General features: G+C 37.2%; 2 protein-coding genes across 2 annotated transcripts; both read left to right on the top strand.

The window, feature by feature from the left end:
• The first annotated feature begins 523 nt into the window (after window positions 1–523).
• On the top strand, window positions 524–22148 carry LOC136175719 (putative olfactory receptor 4A4). The gene is made up of 5 exons (XM_065945961.1): window positions 524–770; window positions 6239–6346; window positions 11779–12716; window positions 20735–20756; window positions 22105–22148. Exons 1-5 carry the CDS (start codon window positions 524–526, stop codon window positions 22146–22148), a joined length of 1359 nt encoding a protein of 452 aa, XP_065802033.1.
• On the top strand, window positions 22149–23078 carry LOC136175718 (olfactory receptor 4A47-like). Its single transcript, XM_065945960.1, has one exon. The coding sequence runs from the start codon at window positions 22149–22151 to the stop codon at window positions 23076–23078; it is 930 nt and encodes a 309-aa protein (XP_065802032.1).
• The last annotated feature ends 1479 nt before the right edge of the window (window positions 23079–24557 follow it).

Below are 24557 nucleotides of genomic sequence, written 5' to 3'. Positions count from 1 at the left end.
AACCTATTACCGTCACTGGAGGTGTCTTCAGCCAACACGTCACCTGTTGTAGGCTTGGGCAGAGCTGAGTTTCCTGTCTGTGTTTCTGACACCTTGTGGCTAGCTGTTGTTCTTCAGCTATGATGCCTAAAATGCTAGCTGACATTTGCTGTAAGAAAAAAAAAAAATCTTCTCTTTCAGCAAGTTCGGGTCTCAAATGTTTGCTGAGAGTCTACTGGTGCTGAGACCATTCTGCCCACACTGGTTGCCAGTGAGCGCTATGTGGCCGTTTGCAAAACCTGGACTGTAAAACCATCATGAGCGACAGTGATGAGGCTTCTTTCAAGCGGCATGAGCTAGCGGGCTGGACCCGCTGCCACCCAGGCTCTCTTCATGGTGTGGGCGCCTGTCCGTGGCCACAGAGCCGTAGACGCTCATGTGTGATGCAAACCCTGTGTGGAAGCTCGTTTGCGTGCGCAGTCACAGCCTTGACCTCTGCTGCTCCCAGCAGTGGGCTCTTCTGCCTGTGAAATATTTTCCCTTAATGGTCTGCTATGCGGTCATCTGTGCTCCCCAAAGGCGTACAGGTTGGAGGAGAGACGGCAGTTCCTCTCCATCCGTGTCTCCCACATCACTGTGGCCCTCTCAGTCTTTGCACCCTGCTTGTTTGCAGCAAGCAGACCACGGCTGCATTTTATACTTCGAAAAGCCCTTTGCTAAACCTCTCAGGCTTGCACACTCAGAAATTCAGAGGCAAAAAAACGCTACGAGGAAGTTCTGGAAAAAACAAAGTGAGCATGGAAAATAAGCATAACAATATAAAACGACTTTGTGTTTTAAAGGTAGAAGAGAAAATATAATTTTATGGTTTGGGGTCATAAATAATACTATTTATTAATAGTATGTTTATTTTGAAATTTAGGCACTCAGAGGCAAATTCCAGGTAGAGAATTATTTACATTATAAAACTGTATTTATATTTAGGTATTTCCCAGTTATTCCACTCCAGCACTTATTGTTTGTAGACTTTTGACAGCAGCCATTCTGACTGGTATGAGATGGTACCTCATTGTGGTTTTGATTTGCATTTCTCTGAAAATAAGTGATGTTGTGCATCTATTCATGTGTTTGGCAGCCACTTGTATATCTTCTTTGGAGAAATGTCTGTTTAGTTCTTTGGCCAAATTTTGATTAGCTCATTTATTTTTCTGGCATTGAGATGCATGAGCTGTTTGTATACTTTTGATGTTAATTCTTTGTCCATAGCTTCATTTGCTATTATTTCTCCTATTCTGAAGGCTGTCTTTTCACCTTATTTACAGTTTCCTTCATTGTACAAAAGCCTTTAAGTTTAATTAGGTCCCATTTGTTTATTTTTGCCTTTATTTCCATTACTCTGGGAGGTGGGTCATAGAGGATCCTGCTGTGATTTATGTCAGAGACTGTTCTGCCTATGCTTTCCTCCAGGAGTTTTATAGTTTCTGGTCTTACATTTAGATCTTTAATCCATTTTGAGTTTATTTTTGTGTACGGTGTTAGAAAGTGTTCTAGTTTCATTCTTTTACAAGTGGTTGACGAGTTTTCCCAGCACCACTTGTTAAAGAGGTTGTCTTTTCTCCATTGTATATCCTTGCCTGCTTTGTCAAAGATAAGGTGTCCATAGTTGCATGGATTTATCTCTGGGCTTTCTATTCTGTTCCACTGATCTACATTTCTGTCTTTGTGCCAGTACCACACTGTTTTGATGACTGTAGCTTTGTAGTAGATACTAAAGTCAGGCAGGATGTTGACAATTTGATCTCTGGTTCCTCAGTCTTTTCTAAATACAGATTTTACATCTGGAAGTTCTCAGTTCACATACTGTTGAAGCCTAGCTTGAAGCATTTTGAACATTACTTTACCACAATCCACATGGCACATCCAAAGCAAACAAACCCCAACAACAAAATAGACAAAGAGAACCTAGTTAACAAATATTTAAAAACAAACAAACGAGAGAGCAGTTGTTGCTATATAGTTATAGAGATTTTGTTTTTAATTTTTGAAATGTAAATGTATGTATTTGTTATTACTCATTACAATTTTTTGTTTATGCTGTGACACTGCCGCATACAAAGATGTTCCCTGTAGCTCTGAGAGTAAGCTCTTCCCACTTAGGGTTCATCAGTAACTTTGGTGACTCTTTTGGAAGGTGAAGATGTAGCACAATTTGTGGTTTGTCAACTGTGTGGTATATATTGACACTGATTTGCAGAGAGAAAAGTTTCACATTATCAAGCCCCTCTTCCCCATGCATAGCCAGGCAATCTGAGTGGTCCAGAAGAGAACAAAATCGTTCAAAGGTGTTTCAGTTCAGTTCAATTTCAGTTCAGTTGCTCAGTTGTGTCCGACTCTTTGTGACCCCATGGATTGCAGCATGCCAGGTCTCCCTGTCCATCACCAACTCCTGGAGTTTACTCAAACTCATGTCCATCGAGTCAGTGATGCCATCCAGCCATCTCATCCTCTGTTGTCCCCTTCTCCTCCTGCTCTCGATCCTTCCCAGCATCAAGGTGGCCAAATGAGTCAACTCTTCACATGAGGTGGCCAAAATATTGGAGTTTCAGCTTCAGCATCCAATGAACACCCAGGACTGATCTCCTTTAGGATGGACTGGTTGGATCTCCTTGCAGTCCAAGGGACTCTCAAGAGTCTTCTCCAACACCACACTTCAAAAGCATCAATTTTTCGGTGCTCAGCTTTCTTCACAGTCCAACTCTCACATCCGTACATGACCACTGGAAAAACTATAGCCTTGACTAGACAGACCTTTGTTGACAAAGTAATGTCTCTGCTTTTTAATATTCTATCTAGGTTGGTCATAACTTTCCTTCCAAGGAGTAAGCGTCTTTTAATTTCAGGGCTGCAATCACCATCTGCAGTGATTTTGGAGCCCCTCCAAAATAAAGTCTGACACTGCTTCCACTGTTTCCCCATCTATTTCCCATGAAGTGATGGGACCAGATGCCATGATCTTAGCTTTCTGAATGTTGAGCTTTAAGGTGTTTAGTAGCATGCATTTAAAATCTAGTTTTGAGCTCCAAAATAAAGAGTTTGGGTTTTAGTTCCTTCTTTCTCCTGCCCTCCTTTTTTTTTTTTTTTTTTCCTTTTTTCTTCCTTTTCTTCTTTTTTCCTTTTTAGTTTGCTTTGTTTTCTTCATGCATTCTGAGTACTTAGAGCAACTCCTGGCCCATAGTAGGTATTCAACATTTGTTAAACTGTTTGCATAAACATTTAGACTGACAAATAGCACTAGTATATTTAAAATAATCAACAAGGCCTACGGTATTACACGGGAATTCTGCTCAATATTTTGTAATAAATTAATGGGAAAAGAATTTGAAAAAGAATAGACACATGCATACACTGTGTAGATTCAGTACAGCTGAACAGTTGAAACTAACACATTGTTAATCACTATACTTCAATATAAAATAAAAATTTAAAAATAGAGATTTTAATTTACTAGTTCTGTCATTGTATTGGCATATTTACCCCTTAAACAAACCATGCAGGTATATCATATTCCATAAAAACCTGGAGTGTTAAGTCCATGAATCAAGGCACATCGGGCATGGTCAAGCAGGAGGTGACAAGAGTGAACACTGACATCTTAGGAATCAGTGAACTAAATGGGATGAGAACGGGCAAATTTAATTAATACGACCATTATATCTACTAATTTCGGCAAAAATTCCTTAGAAGAAATGGAGTACCTCTCATAGTCATCAAAAGAGTCTGAAATGAACTATTCGAGTGCAATCTCAGAAAAGACAGAATGCTCTCAGTTCATTTCCAAGGCAAACCATTCAATATCACAGTAATCCAAACCTATGCCCCAACCACTAATGCTGAAGAAGTTGAGGTTGAATGACTCTATGAAGCCTTACAAGAACTTCTGGAATTAACATCAAAAAAAAAAAAAAAAAAAAAAAAAAGATTTATTTTTCATTATAGGGGATTGGAATGCAAATGTAGAAAGTCAAGAGATACCTGGAGTAACAGGTAAGTTTGATCTTTGAGTACAAAATGAAGCAGGGCAAAGGCCAAGAGAGTTTTACCAAGAGAACCAATTAGTAATGGCAAACACCCTCTTCAACAATACAAGAGACGACTCTAATATGGACATCACCTGATGGTCAATACCGAAATCAGATTGATTATATTCTTTGCAGCCAACTATGGAAACACTCTATACAGTTAGCAAAAAAAGAGCAGGAGCTGACTGTGGCTCTGATCATGAGCTCCTTATTGCAAAGTTCATACTTAAATTGAAGAAAGTAGGGGATACCACTAGACCATTCAGGTTTGATCTAAGTCAAATTACTTATGATTATACAGTGGAGGTAGAAAAATATATCAAAGGGATTAGATCTGATAGATAGAGTGTCTGAAGTGGACAGAGCTTTGTAACATTGTCCATGAGTTGGTGACCAAAATCGTCCCCCCCAAAAAGAATGCAACAAAGCAAAATGGTTGTCTGAGGAGGCCTTACCAATAGCTGAGAGAAGAAGAGAAGTGAAAAGCAAAGCGGAAAGGAAAAGATATACCACCTGAATGCAGAGTTCTAGAGAACAGCAAAGAGAGATAAGAAAGCCTTCTTAAGTGAACAATGCAAAGAAATAGATGAAAACAATAGAGTAGGAGAGACTAGATATTTCTTCTAGAAAATGTGAGATACCTAAGGAACATTGCATGCAAAGACAGCACAATAAAGGATATAAATGGTATGGACCTAACAGAAGCGGAAGATTTTAAAAAAAGGTGGCAAAAATATACAAAAAACAAAAAAAGTTCATGACCCAGATAACCATGATGGTCTTGTCACTCACCTAGAAGCAGATATCTGGTGTTTGAAGTCAAGTGGGCCTTAGGAAGCTCTACTATGAACAGAGCTGGGGGTGGTCATAAAATTCCAGTTGAGCTACTTCACATCCTAAAAAATGATGGTATTAAAGTGCTGTATTCAATAAGCCAACAAATTTGGAAAACTCAGCAATGGCCACAGAACTGGAAAAGGTCAGTTTTCATTTCAATCCCAAAGAAGGACAATGCCAAAGATGTTCAAGCTACTTTATAATTGCACTGATTTCATCTTCTAGCAAGGTAATGCTCAAAATCCTTCAAGCTAGGCTTCAACAGTATGTGAAACAAGAAATTTCAGAAATACAACATGGATTTAGAAAAGGATAAAAAACTAGTGATCAAATTGCCTCCATTCATCCCATCATAGAAAAGGCAAGAAATTCAGGCAAACATCTGCTTCATTGACTACACTATAGCCTTTGATGGTGTAGATCACAGCAAACTATGGAAAATTCTTAAAGAGATGGGAATATCAGACCACCTTACCTGCCTTCTGAGAAACCTGTTTGCAGGTCAAGAAGCAGCAGTTAGAATTGAACACGAAACAGTGGACTGGCTCCAAACTGGGCAAGAAGTGTGTCAAGACTGTATATTGTCACCCTGCCTTTGAACTTCTATGCAGAGTGGTGTTGTTGCTGTCAGTCACCCAGTCATGTCCGACTCTTTGTGACTCTGTGGGCTGCAGCATGCTAAAGCCTCCCTGTCCCTCACATTCTCTTGGAGTTTGCCCAAGTTCATGTTTATTGCATCCGTGATGCCATCCAGCCATCTCATCCTCTGATGTCCTTTTCTTCTTCTGCACTCTATCTTTCCCAGCATCAGGGACTTTTCCACTGAGTTGTCTGTTTGCATCAGATGACCAAAATCCTGGAGCTTCAGCTTCAGCATTAGTCCTTCCAGTGAATATTCAGGGTTGACCTCCCTTAAGACTGACTTGTGATCTTCTTCTTGTCCAACAGACTTTCAGGAGTCTTCTCCAGCACCACAGTGTGAAGGCATCAATTCTCTGGCATCCTGCCTTCCTTACTGTCCAGCTTTCACAACCGCATGTGACCACTGGGAAGACTGTAGTCTTGACTATCCAGACCTTTGTTGGCAGAGTAATGTCTTTGTATTTCAACACACTGGATAGTTTTATCATCACTTTCCTGCCAAGAAGCAAGCATCTGCCCTCACCATGGCAGCAGTCACCATCTGCAGTGATTTTGAAGCCCAAGAAGAGGAAATCTTTCACTACTTTCCAACTTCTCCTCTTCTATTTGCCATGCAGTAATGGGGCCAGATGCCATGATCTTAGTTTCTTTTAATATTTGGTCTTAAGCCGGCTCTTTCACTCTCCTCCTTCACTCCGCAGAGTACATGATGCTAAATGATGAGCTAGATGACTCACAGGCTGGAGTCAAGATTGCCAGTAGAAATAACAATCTCAGGTATGCAGATGACACCACCTTAAAGGCAGAAAGTAAAAAGGAATTAAAGAACCTCTTGATGGGGGTGAAAGATGAGATGAGAGTGAAAAAGCTGGCTTAAAACTCAACATTCAGGAAAAAATAAGATAAAGGAATCCAATTCTATCACTTCCTGGCAATTAAAAGGGGGACAGGTGGAAACAGTGGCAGATTTAATTTTCTTGTGTGCTTGTTAATTCACTTTAGTTGTGCCTGACCCTTTGCGAACCCATGGACTGTAGCCTGCCAGGCTCCTCCGTCCATGGGATTCTCCAGGCAAGATTGTCATCACCTCCCTCAGGGGATCTTCCTAACCCAGGGATTGAAACTGCATTTCTTATGTTATATGTTGGCAGGCGGGTTCTTTACCACTAATTTTCCTTAATTTTTTTGGTCTTCAAAATTGCTGTGGCCTGTGACTGCATCCATAAAATTAAAAGGTATTTACTCCTTGGAAGAAAGACAATTACAAACCTAGACAATTTATTTAAAGGCAGAGACATCACTCTCCTGACAAAGTTCTGTATAGTGAAAGCTATGGGTTTTCCAGTAGTCATGGACTGTTGTGAGATTTGGACCATAAAGAAGTCTGAGTGTTGAAGAATTGATGCTTTTGAACTGTGGTGTTGCAGAAAACTCCTGAGAATCCCTTAGACCGCAAGGAGATCAAATCAGTCAATCCTAAAGGAAATCCTAAAGGAATATTCAACTCTGAATATTTATTGGAAGGACTGATGTTGAAGCTGAAGCTCAATACTTTGGTCACTTCATGCAAAGAGCCAACTCATTGAAAAAAATCTTGATGCTGAGAAAGATTGAGGGAAAGAGTAGAAGAGGGCAGTAGAGGATGAGATGATTGGATGGCATCACCAACTCAATGGACATGAGTTTGAGCAAACTCCAGGAGATACTGAAAGACAGTGAAGCCTGTCATGCTGCTGTCCATGGGGTCACAAAGAGTTGGACACAACTCAGAGACTGAACCAGAACAATCCTAATCCCATGATATTTGCATATATTTCGGACTATCATGCTATACAGCTTATGCTCACATCATAAACCTATTAATGAAAAGGATAAAATTAATGAAGTCACCTTAGTTCTTAAATTTATTTTTTATGTTATGATCAAATGTGTATGATAAAATGTACAATTTTAACCATATTAAAGCAGCATTAGGTTAATTCACAATGTTATGCAAGCATTACCATGTCTGTATCCAGAACTCTTCCAGCTTCTCAGACTGAGATTCTGCAACCATCAAATAAAACTGTCCAATTTCAGCCACTGAGCCCCAGGCAAACACGATTCTACTTTCTGTTTATGATTTGCCTTTCTAAGTGTCTCAGTCAAGTGGAATCAAACAATATTTAGATTTTCTGTGACTGCTTTTGTCACTTAATGTCATATAATATCCTAAAGACACATGCAAAGGTTTATTTCTAGACTCTATTTTATTCCATTAGTCTGTTGTCCATATTTATTGTAACACTAGTGCTGTGATTACTATAGCTTTGTAGTATGTTTTGCAATCTGGAAGTATGAGACTTCCAACTTTCTTATTTTTCAAAATTGTCTTGACAATTTGGAGTCTTGAGAGTCTTATGAATTTCATCATGAATTATTCTATTTCAGTGAAAAATAGGTTGGAATTTTGACAGGGTTTGTACTAAACCTGTAGATCACTGGAGGTAGCATTAACATCTTAATATTAGTAAATATTCTAGCTTATAAATATCTTCCCATGTATGTGTGCATTCTGCAATATCTCTGACTAATGTTTTGCTGTTTTTAGTTTATACGACTATTGTTCTATGGTGGTGTTTATTCTTAATTATTTCATTCATTTTGGTGCTGTTGTAAATGGAATTATTTTCTTAATTTCTCCTTGATTTGTTCATGATCATATGAAAATTCAACATTTTACAAAAACTCTCAGCAAGTTTGAAATAGAAGGAAAGTACCTCGACATAATGAAGTCCATGTATGACAGATCCACAGCTAACATCATCCTCACCATTGAAAGATTTAAACCTTCCCCTTAATATCAGAAAGAGGACAAGAGGGCTCATGCTGAGAAAGCTTTTAAAGCACAGTACTGCCATAAAAATTCCTGTGAAAAATTCAGGGCTTTCTATGTAAAGCTACTGTCACCTCCGAAGTGAGATAATTTTATTTATTAATTTTTATTTAGCTTTCCCTTCTGTAACACTCTCTCTAACGGCAGCCACTTCCTCTCCTTCAAATCACAGATTAAATATCATCTCCTAAGAGAGGACTTCAGTTCGGTTCAGTAGCTCAGTCGTGTCCGACTCTTTGCGACCCCATGGACTGCAAGCACGCCAGGCTTCCCTGTCCATCACCAACTCCCAGAGCCTACTCAAACTCAGGCCCATCGCGTCGGTGATGCCATCCAACCGTCTCACCCTCTGTCATCCCCTGCTCCTTCCGCCTTCAATATTTCCCAGCAGCAGGGCCTTTTCCAATGAGTCAGTTCTTAGCATTAGGTTGTGAAAGTATTGGAGTTTCAGCTTCAGCATCAGTCAAATTCTCCCTCTTTTTTGTCGCAGTACTCCAGTTCTTCTTATATTGCAAAGCATAAGTAAGAACACAAGTATTTTATTAAATGTCTCCTTCTTTATTTTTTTAATTAAATATCTCCTTCTTTATTTTTTGACTCCTATATAAGAAAATAAGATTCTTGCAAAAAAATTTTTCTACATGATTTTCCCCCAGGTTTTGCTAATTGCTGTATCCTTATTCATAGCGAAATTGCTGACATAAAAGAGGTGGCTTAACATTTTAGAAAATTAATAACTGGATATATAATTAGCTCTTAGTTATTTTATTTTAAGGTGTTTAATTCTGTTTTTTATATAACTTTTATATGTCTAACCAAAATTTAAGGTGATTAAATTGCCTATTAAATAAATGGAAAGAAATTCATGCTATGGCTGGTGGGGAAATACACGACAAGTTCACTGAAGAAAAATGACTGGGTTTACATATTATTCTTGATTGCCTTTAGTCTCAAAAGGATTCTAAATCACTTTTAAGAATGTTGGACCTTTTTTTTCCCCCCATGTTGGACCTTTCTGACATGAATTATGTGACTTGGCGTATTAATATCTTTACATATAGATGACCTTTAAAAACTTTGGGGAAAATCCAAGTGAGTTAATTAAATAAGAGTCAGTCTTGGACACATTCCAGTTCCAAGACTCAATGATAATTGCAGCTGGAAGGGATAAAATATCCCGTGATCTTCACTCCTAAGAAGATGATGATAATCGCTTAATAACTGGCATTGATTTTTCCAAAAGTTTGTAAGTATGACTTAAAAAAAAATTCATGGCAATATCTTTCAAAATCTTAGATTATCTAATCTGACCATGTTAACATGACAGAGTGAGAAGGACTAAATAGCCATATGCTATTTTTCTTTTTCAAGTTAGTAAAAAGATATTACTTGTGAAAAATCTCCCTGGGAAATGGCTACTTGATATCTTCTATGTATATATAGGATTTTTTGGTCATTTTGATAAATTTCCTAACATGATTAAGTTTTGTTTTTCTGTATGTACCTTATTTGAAATTCCTTTCAAATAATCTACAGTGCACATAAAAATGACTTGAATAATTATAAGACTCCATGAAGAAAATGTACAGTCAAATGAAATAAAATATATTCTCAAATAATAAGGCAACCTTTTGCCGTCTGTTATTACACTGGATGAAAAATAATTCCTAGTGTCCATGTGTAACTTAAAGTCATGGTTCAGATTTTGAACAAACCTGCAAAGGTAAGACTAGTGGTCAATCGTGGGACTTTCTTTGTTGTATAAGAAGCTATATTACTTTGAAATCAATCAAACTTAGGTTCCATTCTAGATATACTGCTTAAAATTTGTTATTTGAGGAAAATGAATGAGATACTCTGAGTACTAGTTTCTTCCATTATACAATGGGGATTTCAGTTCTTGTTACTGTAAATATTTAATGTGATACATTAAACTATGAATGTGTGATTGCAATATATGGTTAAGACATTTCAGCAGCAAGATGATGTCATCAGAATAAAATTTGAAAGGACCATTTGGGCTGCTTTGGGAGAACCAGTTTTTGGAGGGAGGCCAGAATAAACATGGAGAGGTTTGGCAGGAGGCTACTGCAGTAGACCAGGAAGAAAGCAAGAAGTAGGAAATGACCAAACTTGTGATATATTTTGAAAGTGGAGGAAAGAGGAATTAAAATTTTATGAGACTATCAGTGAGTGAAGAGCACTGAATTTTTCTGTTTGAATAATAGTGTGGAAAATAATAGGATTTAATAGATAAACATGGAACACCTGTTTAAATTTTGTATAGGAAATGTTTGTATCTATAGTAGAACTTTTAAAAGTTGGTTTTATAAATACTACACTGTCATTAAACTGTATGTCAAAATTAGAAATGTTGCATATATGCGTTTGAAAATTAGAGAAGAATTAGGGACTGATACAAAATGAGACTGTAGCATGTATTGGTCAGGAGAAGGGAAATATCCAACTAAAGACCTAAGAAGTGTCAGTGAGGTTTGAGACAATTCAGGACAAGGGTCTTCTGTTCACAGTTTGATCTCCCTACACTGAAAAATCCCATGGACACAGGAGCCTGGCGGGCTACAGTCTATGGGGTTGCAAAGAGCAGGACACGACTGAGCGACTAGACAGAGAGGGGACAAGGATCTTCTATTCACTGTTTGACCTCCCTACACTGATTATGTAAGTTACCTTCACTGGGTTTCATTTACTATGCTTTCTGACTCTGTAAATGATGCACCTTTTTATGGAGTTCTCTTCCCATCTTTTTTATTCTTTCAATTTTTTTTTAATCTCAGCCAAAGCATTTCTTCCTCCAGGAAGCCTTCTTTGACTATAGTTTGTTATACTCCTATACTGTGACCCTAAGCTCTGTGTAAATATGCATTTTAAAGAAGCAGTCTCTCAGTCGTGTCCAACTGTCTGACTGCTTGGACTATAGTTCACCAGGCTCCTCACTCTGTGGAATTTTCCAGGCAAGAATAATAGAGTGGGTTGCCCTTTCCACCTCCAATGGATCTTAACAGCCCAGGGATCAAACCTGGGTCTCCTGCATTGTGGGCAGATTGCTTACCATCTGAGCACCAGAGAAGCCAAATATTAGTGGCACTTATAACTTGGATTTGGAATTGCCTAATCCCTTGTTATGTACCATATCATTGAGGGAAAGAAATTACCTCATTCAACTTGGTAATCAAGTGACCACGACATAGGAGACACAAATAGATGTTCTATATATATTTTTCTTTTTTTTTTTCTAATGAATGGGAAAATAAACAATTATACATTGAAGTGTTTTCCCCTTCAAGTGAAGTGTTTTTTTTCCCCCCAGTTTAAGTGTGTTTTTGTTTTTCCCTTGTGTTTTAGATCAACTGCTTCTAATACCTGAACTCAGCTTTTGTCCAGACTGGATGGAACCAAGGAACAATGTAACTTACTTTGTCCTCTTGGGCCTCACTCAGAATCCAAAGGAACAGAAAGTCCTTTCTGTTATGTTCTTGATCTTCTATATTTTGACCCTGGTAGGCAACCTGCTCATTATCATGACTATAACTGTCAGTAAGACCCTGAACTCACCAATGTATTTTTTTCTTGCTAGCTTATCTTTTATGGATGTCACTTATTCTTCTTGTATTACCACTAGAATGGTTTCAGACTTGTTCTTAGGGGAAAAAATCATATCATTTGAATCTTGCATGACCGAACTGTTTACAGAGCACTTCTTTGGTGCATCAGAGATTGTGCTTCTGCTGGTGATGGCCTATGACCGCTATGTGGCCATCTGTAAGCCCTTGCATTATCTGGTGATCATGAGGCAGAGGGTATGTATTGTGTTGCTGGTGGTGTCCTGGGTTGGAGGTTTTCTGCACTCAGTGATTCAACTCAGCACTATTTACAACCTCCCATTCTGTGGCCCCAATGTCATTGATCACTTTATGTGTGACATGTTCCCTTTATTGAAACTCGTCTGTACTGACACCTATGTCATCGGCATCTTAGTGTTGGCCAATGGAGGACTGATCTGCACTGCTGTGTTTCTGCTCTTACTCATCTCCTATGGAGTCATCCTGCGCTCTCTGAAGAACCTGAGTCAGGAAGGGAGGCAGAAAGCCCTCCAGACCTGTGGCTCCCACATCACTGTGGTTGTCTGCTTTTTTGTTCCCTCTATATTTGTAAATGCAAGACCTGCTAAGACCTTCCCCATTGACAAATCATTGAGTGTGTTTTATACAGTCATCAGTCCCATGCTGAACCCATTAATCTACAGTTTAAGAAATTCTGAGTTAAGTAATTCCATGAAGAAGGTCTGGAGAAGGAACATCATAGCTCATTTTAACTAAGTGCATTAGTTACTATGAAAGGAGTCATTTGATATCAGCGGCCATTTCCTTTGAATGCAAAAGTCATTTTGTGTTTAGCCCCTCAGTTGTGTCCAACACTCTGAGACCCCGTGAACTGTAGCCCACTAGGCTTCTCTGTCCATGGGATTCTCCAGAGAAGAACACTAGAGTGGGCTGCCATGTCCTCCTCCAGGGGATCTTCCCAACCCATGGATCAAACCCAGGTCCCCCACATTGCTGGCAGATTCTTTACCATCTGAGCCACCAGTGAAGGCATTTTGCAATTTGATTCTTGTTTCTCTTTCTTCAACTAGTTTATGATAATTATAATTAGAGATTACAACTGTACAACTCTGCTATCAATAACAGCTTTTCTCCCTACTAGAATGTAAAGTCTATAATTACTTGTTCATCTCTGTACCTAGAATGATATAATGCCTACATAGCAAAGAGCCACCTGGGAAGCCCAACCAATTTATGGATTTATATTTTTCACTCTTTTTCATGAAAGAAAAAGTAAAAATGATGCTGCAGTTCATGGGGTAGCAAAGAGTTGGACAGGACTTACAGACTGAAAGCAACAACAACTCTTTTTCAGGACAGATCCATTTTTATTTAGATTCTTATCATGTAAATGAACTTTTAATTTATATAATTTAAAGTATTTAATTCTATATATATTGCCTTCTTTACTATATTTCAGTTGCATTATACACAAAATTTGTAACTTAATGCTTTTCCTGTTTACAAGAAAATTTGAAGTAAAACAGGTATTAATAAACCACAGTGATGGAAACAAAACAATATGGTATGAAGTGTCAAATGAATTTGCTATTTTTTTTTTTCAGCATTTTCCAGCGCGAATTGTTGGCCCTAAATCTGTTTCTTTTCATCTGGTAATAATCTTTGCAAATGCAAATGTAATTAACGTGCAAGTATTTGTTTCTTTCTATATATGTAACACTTGCTTTTACTATTCAATGTCTTGAAAATGTTTCCATATCAGTCCATATATTTCATACATGCACGCTCAGTTGTTTGTAGTTTCTGACTGTTTGAGTTACCGTGGATTGTAGACTGCCAGGTCCCTTTGTCCATGGAATTTCCCAGGAAAGAATTTTGGAGTGGGTTGCCATTTCCTACTCCTGGTGATCTTCCCAATCCAGGATCAAACTTGTGTCTTCTGCATCTCCTGCATTTACCAATGTGCCACCTGGGAAGCCCAAGTCCAAATATATATATATATCTTTTTTAACATATATATATATATCTTAATTTTCTTATGGTACAAAGTTCTCCTTATAAATTTATACAAAATTAATATGCACATTTCTCTTCATGTGGTTGTTAAACGTTTTTATAACAAATAATATTCCAATAAATACAAGCTTTATATATGTGAAAGTATGAGTTTATAGGCACAGGATTGTTCCTATGATATTTGAGCCAATGATCAGGTAATATATGAATTTAAGATGTTGATATTGATAGCTCTTGCCAAACTACCATACTTGAGGTTGTTTAAATAGTTACAGTCTTGTCCACTCTATGAGAATTCTTTTGTCCACATCTCAATGACCAGTACCTGATAAGTATTTATGACATCTGATTAAAGTAACTCATACTTTAACCACAACCCTTTTGATATAATTGAATTCAATTATCTTTCCATATGTTTATTTTTATTTGTATTATTTTTGTGTGAATTTATGTGTATATAAATATACAGAATTATATACATATATTCATTCAAATTTTATCTATTTCACTCAATGGTTAATCTTTTCCATACTAAATTTTATGAGATATTTATATACTAAAGAAATGATCACTTCTACACTGCATGTATAGTTAATATTTTCTGGTTATATGTTTTTAAGTTTTTAAACTATGTAGAATGCTTTTTGCATGTAATTGTTTTAAGTTTGGTATTCAATTAAAAATTTTTTTACCTTGCTTAGAAAGATTTTCCCCATTCCACTTGTGTCAAATATTCTTAATTTTTTTTCTCAGAGTTAAATTTTAAAAGCATTTTTATATCTTACGTTAAAAATTTTGATTCATCTCAAATTTATTTTGGTTTTGGAGTTAAATGGGGATTGAAATTTTAGTGGTTTCTCTATATTTTATGGTTTTTAAAAAATAGTTGCATGATTATCTTTTGGCCATTAATTTGAAATCATGATTATTATATCCTGAAATCCCAACGTATTTGGATCCAGCTTGACACTCTTCTGCTTCACTAATCTCTTTATTCATGTGCGCCATAATATGTAAGATATCTTGATCTGTGAGGAGACTCGCAGTCTCTCATTCCTGTTGTTTCTCACAAATATGTCTAGACTTACATATTTCTATTTCAAAATTATTAAAAATTAATGATAAATTAATGTAAATAAAATAACTGATATAGTTTAAAACTAAAATTAAAATTTAGTTAAAAGAAATTTAAATGAGGTCGGACTTCCTTGGTGGCTCAGATGTTAAAATGTCTGCTTGCAATGCGGGAGACCTGGGTTCGATCCCTGAGTCGGGAAGTTCCCCTGGAGAAGGGAATGGCAAATCACTTCAGTGTTCTTGCCTGGAAAACCCCATGGACAGAGGAGCCTAGCGGGCTGCAGTCCGTGATACCCCAAGAGTCAGACACGACTGAGCAGCTGAATCACCACATATTTAACACAGATTATGACGAGTCCTACTGTGTAGCACAGGGAACGCTACTCAATATTTTGTAATAAACTAAATGGGAAAGAAATTGAGAGAGAGTAGTCACATGCGTGTGCATAACCCAGTCACTGCTGTAGACCGCAAGCCAGCACGTTGCTAACCCCGGACTCTGACAGGGCTTCCGGCTGGCTCTGTGGGAGAGAACCCGCCCGCCATGCAAGAGCTGCAGGAGAGGCGGGCTGGATCCCCGGATGGGGCAGATCCCATGGAGGGGGGCACGCATCCCAATCCAGTATCCTCGTCAGGAGCATCCCACGGACAGAGGAGTCAGCGGGCTGCAGTCCACAGGTTTACAAAAAGTGGGACAAGTCTGAAGCCACCGAGCACGCAAGCATGCACGCCCCAAATTAAAATAAAAATTTAAAAGTAACAATTTTACTTCAGTAGTTTTGTCACTGTATTGACATATTTACCTCTTAAATTCCCCAGATGTATCTGAAGCCAATGATATTTGCCTTTACTTTGGGCTGTCATGCTATATACTCTATGTTCATATCATAAATCAATTAATGAGGTCATCTTAGTTCTTAAATTTACTTGTTAAATTATGGCTGAATATCCATAATAAATTCAAAACTTTCATCATTTTCAAGTGGTATAAGTTAATTCTCATTGTTATGCAATTATTACCACTGTCTATATCCAGAACATTTCCAACTTCTCAAACTGAAATTCTAAAACCATTAAAGAAAATTCTCCATTTTCCCTCACTGACCATTATACTTTTGGTCGATGATTTGATTAAGTGTCTCGGTCATGTGGAATCATACAATATTTGTTTTTTTGTGACTGCTTTTTGTTTTTCACTTAATGTCATATTATCCTTTTCCCATAAAATACTCCTGGTGATTGAAAATTATCTGGGACAAATACAAAAGCTTATTTCTAGAATCTTTTTACTCCATTAGTCTGTTGTCCATCTTTACCCCAGTACTAGTGCTGTGGTTACTGTAGCTTTGTAGTATGTTTTAGAATCAGGAATTATGAGACCTCCAACTTTCTTCCTTTTCAAAACTGTTTTGGCAATTTTGAAGTCCTTAATATTCCATATGAATTTTATCATGAATTTTTTTACTTTTGCAAAAAACATTTTTGGAGTTTTGTTAGGGAATGTCCTGAATCTTTAGGTCACTTGAAGTACTATTAACATCCAAATACTATTAAATATTCTAGTTCATAAAAATTTTCCCATGTATGTGTGTGTTCTAGAAATACTTTAACATTTTGTGATTTTCAGTTTACAAGACTTTTGCCACATTGGTTAAGTTTGCTCTTAATATTTTGTTCTTTTTGGTGATTTGTAACTGAAATTATTTTGTTAATTTCTCCTTGGTTTGATTACAACTATGTAAAAGCTAAACATCTTTTCATAAACAACTCTTAGCAAGTTGGAAATAAAAGGGATGTCAGTTTAGTCCAGTTCAGTTGCTCAGTCATGTCCTACTCTTTGTGATCCCATGAATTGCAGCACACCAGGCCTCCCTGTTCATCACCAACTCCCAGAGCTTACTCAAACTCATGTCCATCGAGTCAGTGATGCCATTCAACCATCTCATCCTCTATCATCCCCTTCTTCTCCTGCCCTCAATCCCTCCCAGCATCAGGGTCTTCTCCAATGAGTCAATTATTCTCATCAGGTGGCCAAAGTATTGGAGTTTCAGCTTCAACATCAGTCCTTCCAATGAACACCCAGGACTGATCTCCTTTAGGATGAACTGGTTGGATCTCCTTGCAGTCCAAGGGACTCTCAAGAGTCTTCTCCAACACCGAAGTTCCAAAGCCTCAATTCTCAGCGCTCAGCTTTCTTTATAGTCCAACTCTCACATCCATATATGACCACTGGAAAAGCCATAGCTTTGTCTAGATGGAATTTGTTGGCCAAGTAATGTCTCTGCTTTTTAATATGCTGTGTAGGTTGGTCATAACTTTTCTTCCACGGAGTAAGCATCTTTAATTTCATGACTGTAATCGCCATCTGCAGTGATTTTGGATCCTAAAAAACTAAAGCCTGCCACTATTTCCACTGTTTCTTCATCTATTTGCCATGGAGTGATGGGACCAGATGCTTAGTTTTCTGAGTGTTGAGTTTTAAGTCAACTTTTTCACTCTCCTCTTTCACTTTCATCAAGAGGCTCTTTAGTTCTTCTCTTTCTGCCATAAGAGTGGTATCATCTGTGTATCTGAGGTTACTGATATTTCCCCCAGCAATCTTAATTCCAGCTTGTGCTTCATCTAGCCCAGCATTTCTCATGATGTACTCTGCATGTAAGTTAAATAAGCAGGGTGACAATATACAGCCTTGACGTACTCCTTTTCCTGTTTGGAACCAGTCTGTTGTTCCATGTCCAGTTCTAATTGTTGCTTCCTGACCAGCATATAGGTTTCTCAAGAGGCAGGTCAGGTGGTCTGGTATTCCCATCTCTTGAATAATTTTCCACAGTTTTTTTGTGATCCACACAGTCAAAGTCTTTGGCATAGTCAATAAAACAGAGATAGATGTTTTTCTGGAACTCTCTTGCTTTTATGACCATCCAGCAGATGTTGGCAATTTGATCTTTGGTAAGTCTACCCTTTCTAAAACTAGCTTGAACATCTAGAATTTTACGGTTCACATATTGCTGAAGCCTGGCTTGGAGAATTTTGAGCATTAGTTTACTAGCGTGTGAGATGAGTGCAATTGTGCGGTAGTTTGAGCATTCTTTGGCATTGTCTTTCTTTGGAACTGGAATGAAAACTGAGCTTTTCCAGTTCTGTGGCTGTGAGGCTGTCACGGCAAACACCATGACAGGCAGCCTAGACTAGGAGTAGGCCTGGTTTCCCAGGGTAACATAATTATCAGGCCTCCTGGAGCTAGCCAATCAACATATACCTAGCAAGAAAAAGGGAACCTTTCAGGGGAAAGCTGACAGCCCCACGTTGGAACAACAAAAATTGCCTTGCAACTGTGCAACCAATTTGCTTGGGCCAACTACCTGCTGCTTTTTTTGACCTAATAAATACCCGAGAGAACTGGGGCTCGGGGCCTTTTCGTCCTCACACTCTTGGTGAGGGCGGGAGGCCCTGGCTTGGATCAGTGATAAATTCCCCTATTGCAAGTTGCATTGTTTCAAGGAGTCTTCTTTCCCGACCGGGGACTCGGACTACGGGCAGAACAGAGGACACTCCTGAGTATTCCAAATTTTCTGGCATATTAAGTGCAGGACTTTCACAGCATCACCTTTTAGGATTTGAAATAGCTCAACTGGAATTCATCACCTCCACTAGCCTTGTTTGTAGTGATGCTTCCTGAGGCCCACTTGACTTCACATTCCAGGATGTCTGACTCTAGGTCAGTGATCACACCGTTGTGATTATCTGGGTCATGAAGGTCTCTTCTGTACAGTTCTTCTGTGTATTCTTGCCACCTCTTCTTAACATTTTCTGCTTCTCTTAGGTTCATACTATTTCTGTCCTTTATTGTGCCCATCTTTGTATGAATACCAAGATGCCCTTGGTATCTTTAATTTTCTTGAAGAGATCTCTAGTCTTTCCCATTCTATTGTTTTCCTCTATTTCTTTTCACTGATCACGGAGGAAGCCTTTCCTATCTCTCCTTGCCATTCTTTAGAACTCTGCTTTCAAATAGGATTGTCTTTCCTTTTCTCCTTTGCCTTTTGCTTTGCTTCTTTTCACAGCTATTCTTAAGGCCTCCTCAGACAGCCATTTTGCTTTTTTGCATTTCTTTTTCTTGTGGATGCCTTTATTACTGTCTCCTGTATAAAGTCATGAGAAGGAATGTACCTTGACATGATAAAGTCCACATGTGACAAACCCATTGCTAACATCTTCCTCAACATTAAAGCTTTAAAGCTTCCACATTAAAATCTGGAAGAAGACAAATGGTCACAGTCTCACAAGTCCTTTGTAACATAGTGTTGACATAAAAATTCCTGTGGAAATCTTAGATTTTCCTAAGTAGAGCTCCTGTTTTCTGAAGTGAGATAATTTTGTTATTAATTTTTATTTAGTTTTGCTTTCTGTAACAGTGCTTCTAATGGTAGCCATTTCCTTTCCTATTCATCTCAGCTTAAGCATCACTTTTTAAGAAAGACCTTCTCTGATCACATTACCCACAGGAGAATTCTTTCTTTTATTTTCTATCCAGTACTCTATTTCTTATATTACATGCCATGAATACAACTACAATTAACATCTCCTTCTTTATTGTCTAACTTTATTATGAGAAAATAAGAAAGGAATGCAGGAAAAAGAAGCTTTTACCTGATTTTAGCCCAGTTTTATTAATTGCTGTGTCCTTACTTCTAGTACAGTTGCTGGCATTACAGAGGTGCCCTACTTTTCTAAAAAAAATTACTAATTGTTGAAATTATTAGCTTTAATATATTTAATTGTGTCTTTTGATATGATTTTCATATTTGTACCAAATTTTATGGTGACTAAATTGAGTATTAAATAAAAGTAAAGAAAACCTTGCTATTGCAGGTGGGGAGATACACAACAAGTAAGTTCACTGAAGAAAAATGAGGGGTTGATATTTTATTCTTGATTGGAAGCAGTCTGATAGAGATATGAAATACTACTTTTTTCCCCCCGTGTTGCACTTTTCTGACATGAATTATGTGATTTGGCTTATTAATATCTTTACACATAGATGTTCTTTAAAAACTTTGTGGAAAATCCCACTGAATTAATTAAACAAGAATCAGTCTTGGACACGTTCCAAATCTAAGATCCAATAATAATTGCATCTGGAAGGGATGGAGTGTTTCATGATCATCATTCTTAAGTCGAAGAAAATGCTACCCACTTAGTAACTGGCATCAACTCTTCAGGAGGTCCTTTCTTAGACTTAAAAAAAACAATCTGGCCATGTCAATGTGACAGAGTGAGAAGGGCTAAACAATCAAATGCTATTTTTCTTTTTAATGTTATTAGGAAAGAGGTTGCTTATGAAAAATTTCCCTGGGAAATGACTAGTTGCTATCTTCCTATGTTTATATAGGATTTGTTGGCCATTCTGATAAAATTCCTAATGTGATAAACCTTTGTTTTTCTGTGCACACCATGGAATTCTTTTCAAACAATCTACACTTCATATAAAAATGACCTTCTGAATAAAGTGAAGAATCCATTTAGAAAATAGACAGTCAAATGACATAATTTTATCCTCAAGTAATAAGGTATCCTTTGCCCTATACTGTCATACTGGATGAAAGAATTCCAGGGCTTACATTGAGTTAAACCTCATTCTTCAGATTGTGGACAAGCCTCCACAAGGTAAGACTAATGGAGAATACTGGGAGACAGCTTAACAATTGACTGACTTTATTTATTATGGAAGAAATTAGCTTACTTTGAAATAAATGAAACTTAGATTCAATTGCAGATATAGCACTTAGAAATGTGTGACTTTGGGAACGTGAATGGATGTTCTCAGCTTTAATGTTTTCAGTTATGAAACAGGGATTATAGTCTATGTTACTATAAATATTAAATGTGATACATTAAACTATGACTGCGTGATTGGGGTATACCGCAATACTTTTGAGCAGCAGAGTGATATCTACAGAATAAGACTGAAAAGGACAATTTGGGCTGCTTCAGGAGAACCAATTTTGGAGGCCAGAATAAACATGGAGAGACTTGGTAGGAGGTTATCACAGTGGACCAGAAAAAAAAAAAAAAAAGTATAGCAGGAAAAAATAGAAGGGATTGCAATTTGTGATATATTTTGAAAGTAGCGTCAATAGGATTTCTTTACTTTTTATGAGTGAAAAATAAGAGAAGAGCACTGAAATTTTTTATCTGAACAATAACATGGAAAATTATACCATTTAGCAAGATAAATAGGTAATAATTCTTTACATTTTGTATAGGTAATGCCTATGTTTATTGTGGAAAATAAAAAAGTGTGTTCTATAAATATTAGTTCAGTTCAGTTCAGACTCTTTGTGACCCCAAGAACCACAGCATACCAGGCCACCCTGTCCATCACCAACTCCCGGAGTTTACAAATATTAAATTGCATTCAATTGGATGTCCACAATTAGAGATATATAGTTTGAAAATTAGGGGAGACACAGGATCTGGAGACACAAAATTAGACTGTTGCAGTGTTTATTGGTCAGGAAAAGGGAAATATTCACTTAAAGACCTAAGAAGCATCAGTGAGGTCTGGGACAATTCAGGACAGAAACCTTTTCATGATTTGATCTACTCACATTGATCATGCAAATTACCTTGAGTGAGTCTCACTTTTACACTTTGTGACTTCACTGAAGTCCATTTCTGTCCTTTCTTGCTAATTCACTTAAAAAAAATTCAGCTGAAGCATTAATTCTTCTGGAAATTCTTCTCTGATTCTCTTTTGATTGATATATTCCTTTACTGTGACTCTTAACTTCTGTGAATATCCTTATAACTTAATACATGGGTCTGGAATTATCTGATCCCAAGTCGTGTGCTATATCCTGAGGGCAAGCTACTCTACGATATTCAACTTGGCAATTAGAATGTCAATAACACATTGGACATGAAAAGATTCTCCACACTTGTTCTTATAATTGAATTTGTAACGAAGGATGAAAATTATAATTCACTTAAAAACCTCCCCCTTGTTCTGTAGGCTCACTGCCTCTAACACGTGAACACGGCACCTACACAGACTAGATGGAACCGAGGAGCAATGTGACTTACTTCATCCTCTCGGGCCTCACACAGAACCCGAAGGAGCAGAAAGTCCTCTTTGTTCTGTTCTTGTTCTTCTACGTCTTCACTGTAGTGGGCAACCTGCTCATTGTTGCGACTGTAGCTGTCAGTAAGAGCCTGAACTCACCGATGTACTTTTTTCTTGCTAGTTTATCATTTATAGATCTAGTTTATTCCTCTTCTGCTTCCCCCAGATTGATTTCAGACTTGTTCTTTGGGGAGAATACCATTTCCTTGGAATCCTTTATGACCCAGCTGTTTACAGAGCACTTTTTAGGTGGATCTGAGATATCCCTTCTGCTGGTGATGGCCTATGACCGCTACGTGGCCATCTGTAAGCCCTTGCATTATCTGGTGATCATGAGGCAGAGGGTGTGTGTTGCGCTGCTGCTGGCGTCCTGTGTTGGAGGTTTTCTGCACTCAATTATTCAAGTTGGCACTGTTTATGGGCTCCCATTCTGTGGCCCCAATGTCATTGACCACTTTATGTGTGACATGTTCCCCTTGTTGAAACTCGTCTGTACCGACATCTTTGTCATCGGCATTTTAGAGGTGGCCAATGGAGGACTGATCTGCACTCTTTTGTTTCTGCTCTTACTCGTCTCCTACGGAGTCATCCTGCACTCTCTGAAGAACCTGAGTCAGGAAGGGAGGCGGAAAGCCCTCCAGACCTGTGGCTCCCACATCACTGTGGTTGTCTGCTTCTTTGTTCTTTGCATTTTCATGTATGTGAGACCTGCTAAGACCTTCCCTATTGACAAATCATTGAGTGTGTTTTATACAGTCATAAGCCCCATGCTGAACCCATTGATTTATAGTCTAAGAAGTTCTGAGATCATGAATGCTATAAAGAAGCTCTGGACAAAAAAAGTGAGATCAAGTAACAAATAAGTGCATTGTGCTTTACAGAGAAAGTAGTTTAACACTAGGAATTTACTTCAAATATCAAAATCTATTGTTTTGATGAAAACTTTTGTTTTCTCTGAAGATTTTATGATGAATTTTATTAAAGAATATAATATTTGTTTATGTTATTAGTAGTAGTTACCCTCCTTGAATGTAAACATTAATGTCTAGCTTATCACTGCAACTGGAAAGTTGAAATGCATTTGAAACAGAGTCAATAAGTCATATGTAATGTGTTAGACAGAATTACAAAAATAATTAACTAATATGCATTACTTTTATTACTTTCTCATTTTTTGTAACCAGACTCTTACCTTTTATCTTCACTTGTTATTGTATTAATTAAAATATTTTATACTATATGTTCTATCCTCTTCATTTATTTTTATTTGCTACATATGAAAATTTAGTGTAACAGTTTCCTTCATATAGGAAATTGAAAGCATGATGGATAATAGTAAATGTTAAAAAATAGAATCCCTACAGAAATAGAATCATGTAAAATATACCTCCTGTCCAACCAATATCAGAGTTTCCCAGTTTTTCCAGATGCAGTCACTATATTGTTTCTAAGTTTACTCAAAAATAATTTTTGCAAAAGAAGCATATTTTCATGTGTGTCTGCCTGTATGTCTCTGTGTATAAATTTGCATTTTGCAGCTCAGTTTTCTGAAGATCTTTCCATACTGTCTTCACAGATCTAACTAATTCTAGTTTTCTCATACTGCTCAGCTTCTTTAAAAGTCTCCAAAATTTAAGTATCCAGTTTTTTTCAAGTTCGTTCTCTTTTTCTACAATAGATAATTCTGCAAAGAAATCTTTTAAAAATTTTCTCAGTATGAGTTTCTAGAAGTGGAATTGTTGAGTTAAGTGGTGTATGTATTTAAAATATTGATATTCATATTTATTGCAAAAATGCCATTATGAGCTTGAACAAACTTACTACTCTCCTTACTTTGGAAAATGCATTTGACAACATGCTGAACCACTAGGGCTTGATAAACACTTATGGTATATGAAAATGTGATTAAACAAATTGTTTCATTTGTATACTTTAATTGATATTCAATAAACATAATTGAATTTGAGTATCATCCATGTTTAAAGGATTTGTAGTTCTTTATCATAAGCTGCCTATTAATGAATTTTTGTGTGTATTTGGTTGCTGACACTTTTCAATACTGATTTTAATGATTGAATTATACACTAATTATCCCTATTATCCTGTTTTTGATTTATTATTTTTCTTGCTTGTGATTTATTTTTTAATTTTTTTAATACAGTGAAGAATATTTTTGGGCATGTACAAATATTTATACATTTGCATAATTATCTATCAATATTTTTTACCTCTATATCTTAAATTTGTCTAACTCAGTGTTATCAAAATATTCTTCATGTTTTTCAGCATTCAGTTTTTTGTCTTTACATTTTATGTTTACATTTTCCTTTGATATAAGGAAA

Source organism: Muntiacus reevesi, chromosome 9 (assembly GCF_963930625.1).
Source record: "Muntiacus reevesi chromosome 9, mMunRee1.1, whole genome shotgun sequence".
In the NCBI taxonomy this organism is placed as follows: domain Eukaryota; kingdom Metazoa; phylum Chordata; class Mammalia; order Artiodactyla; family Cervidae; genus Muntiacus; species Muntiacus reevesi.
This window is presented reverse-complemented; position numbering and strand designations above follow the sequence as displayed.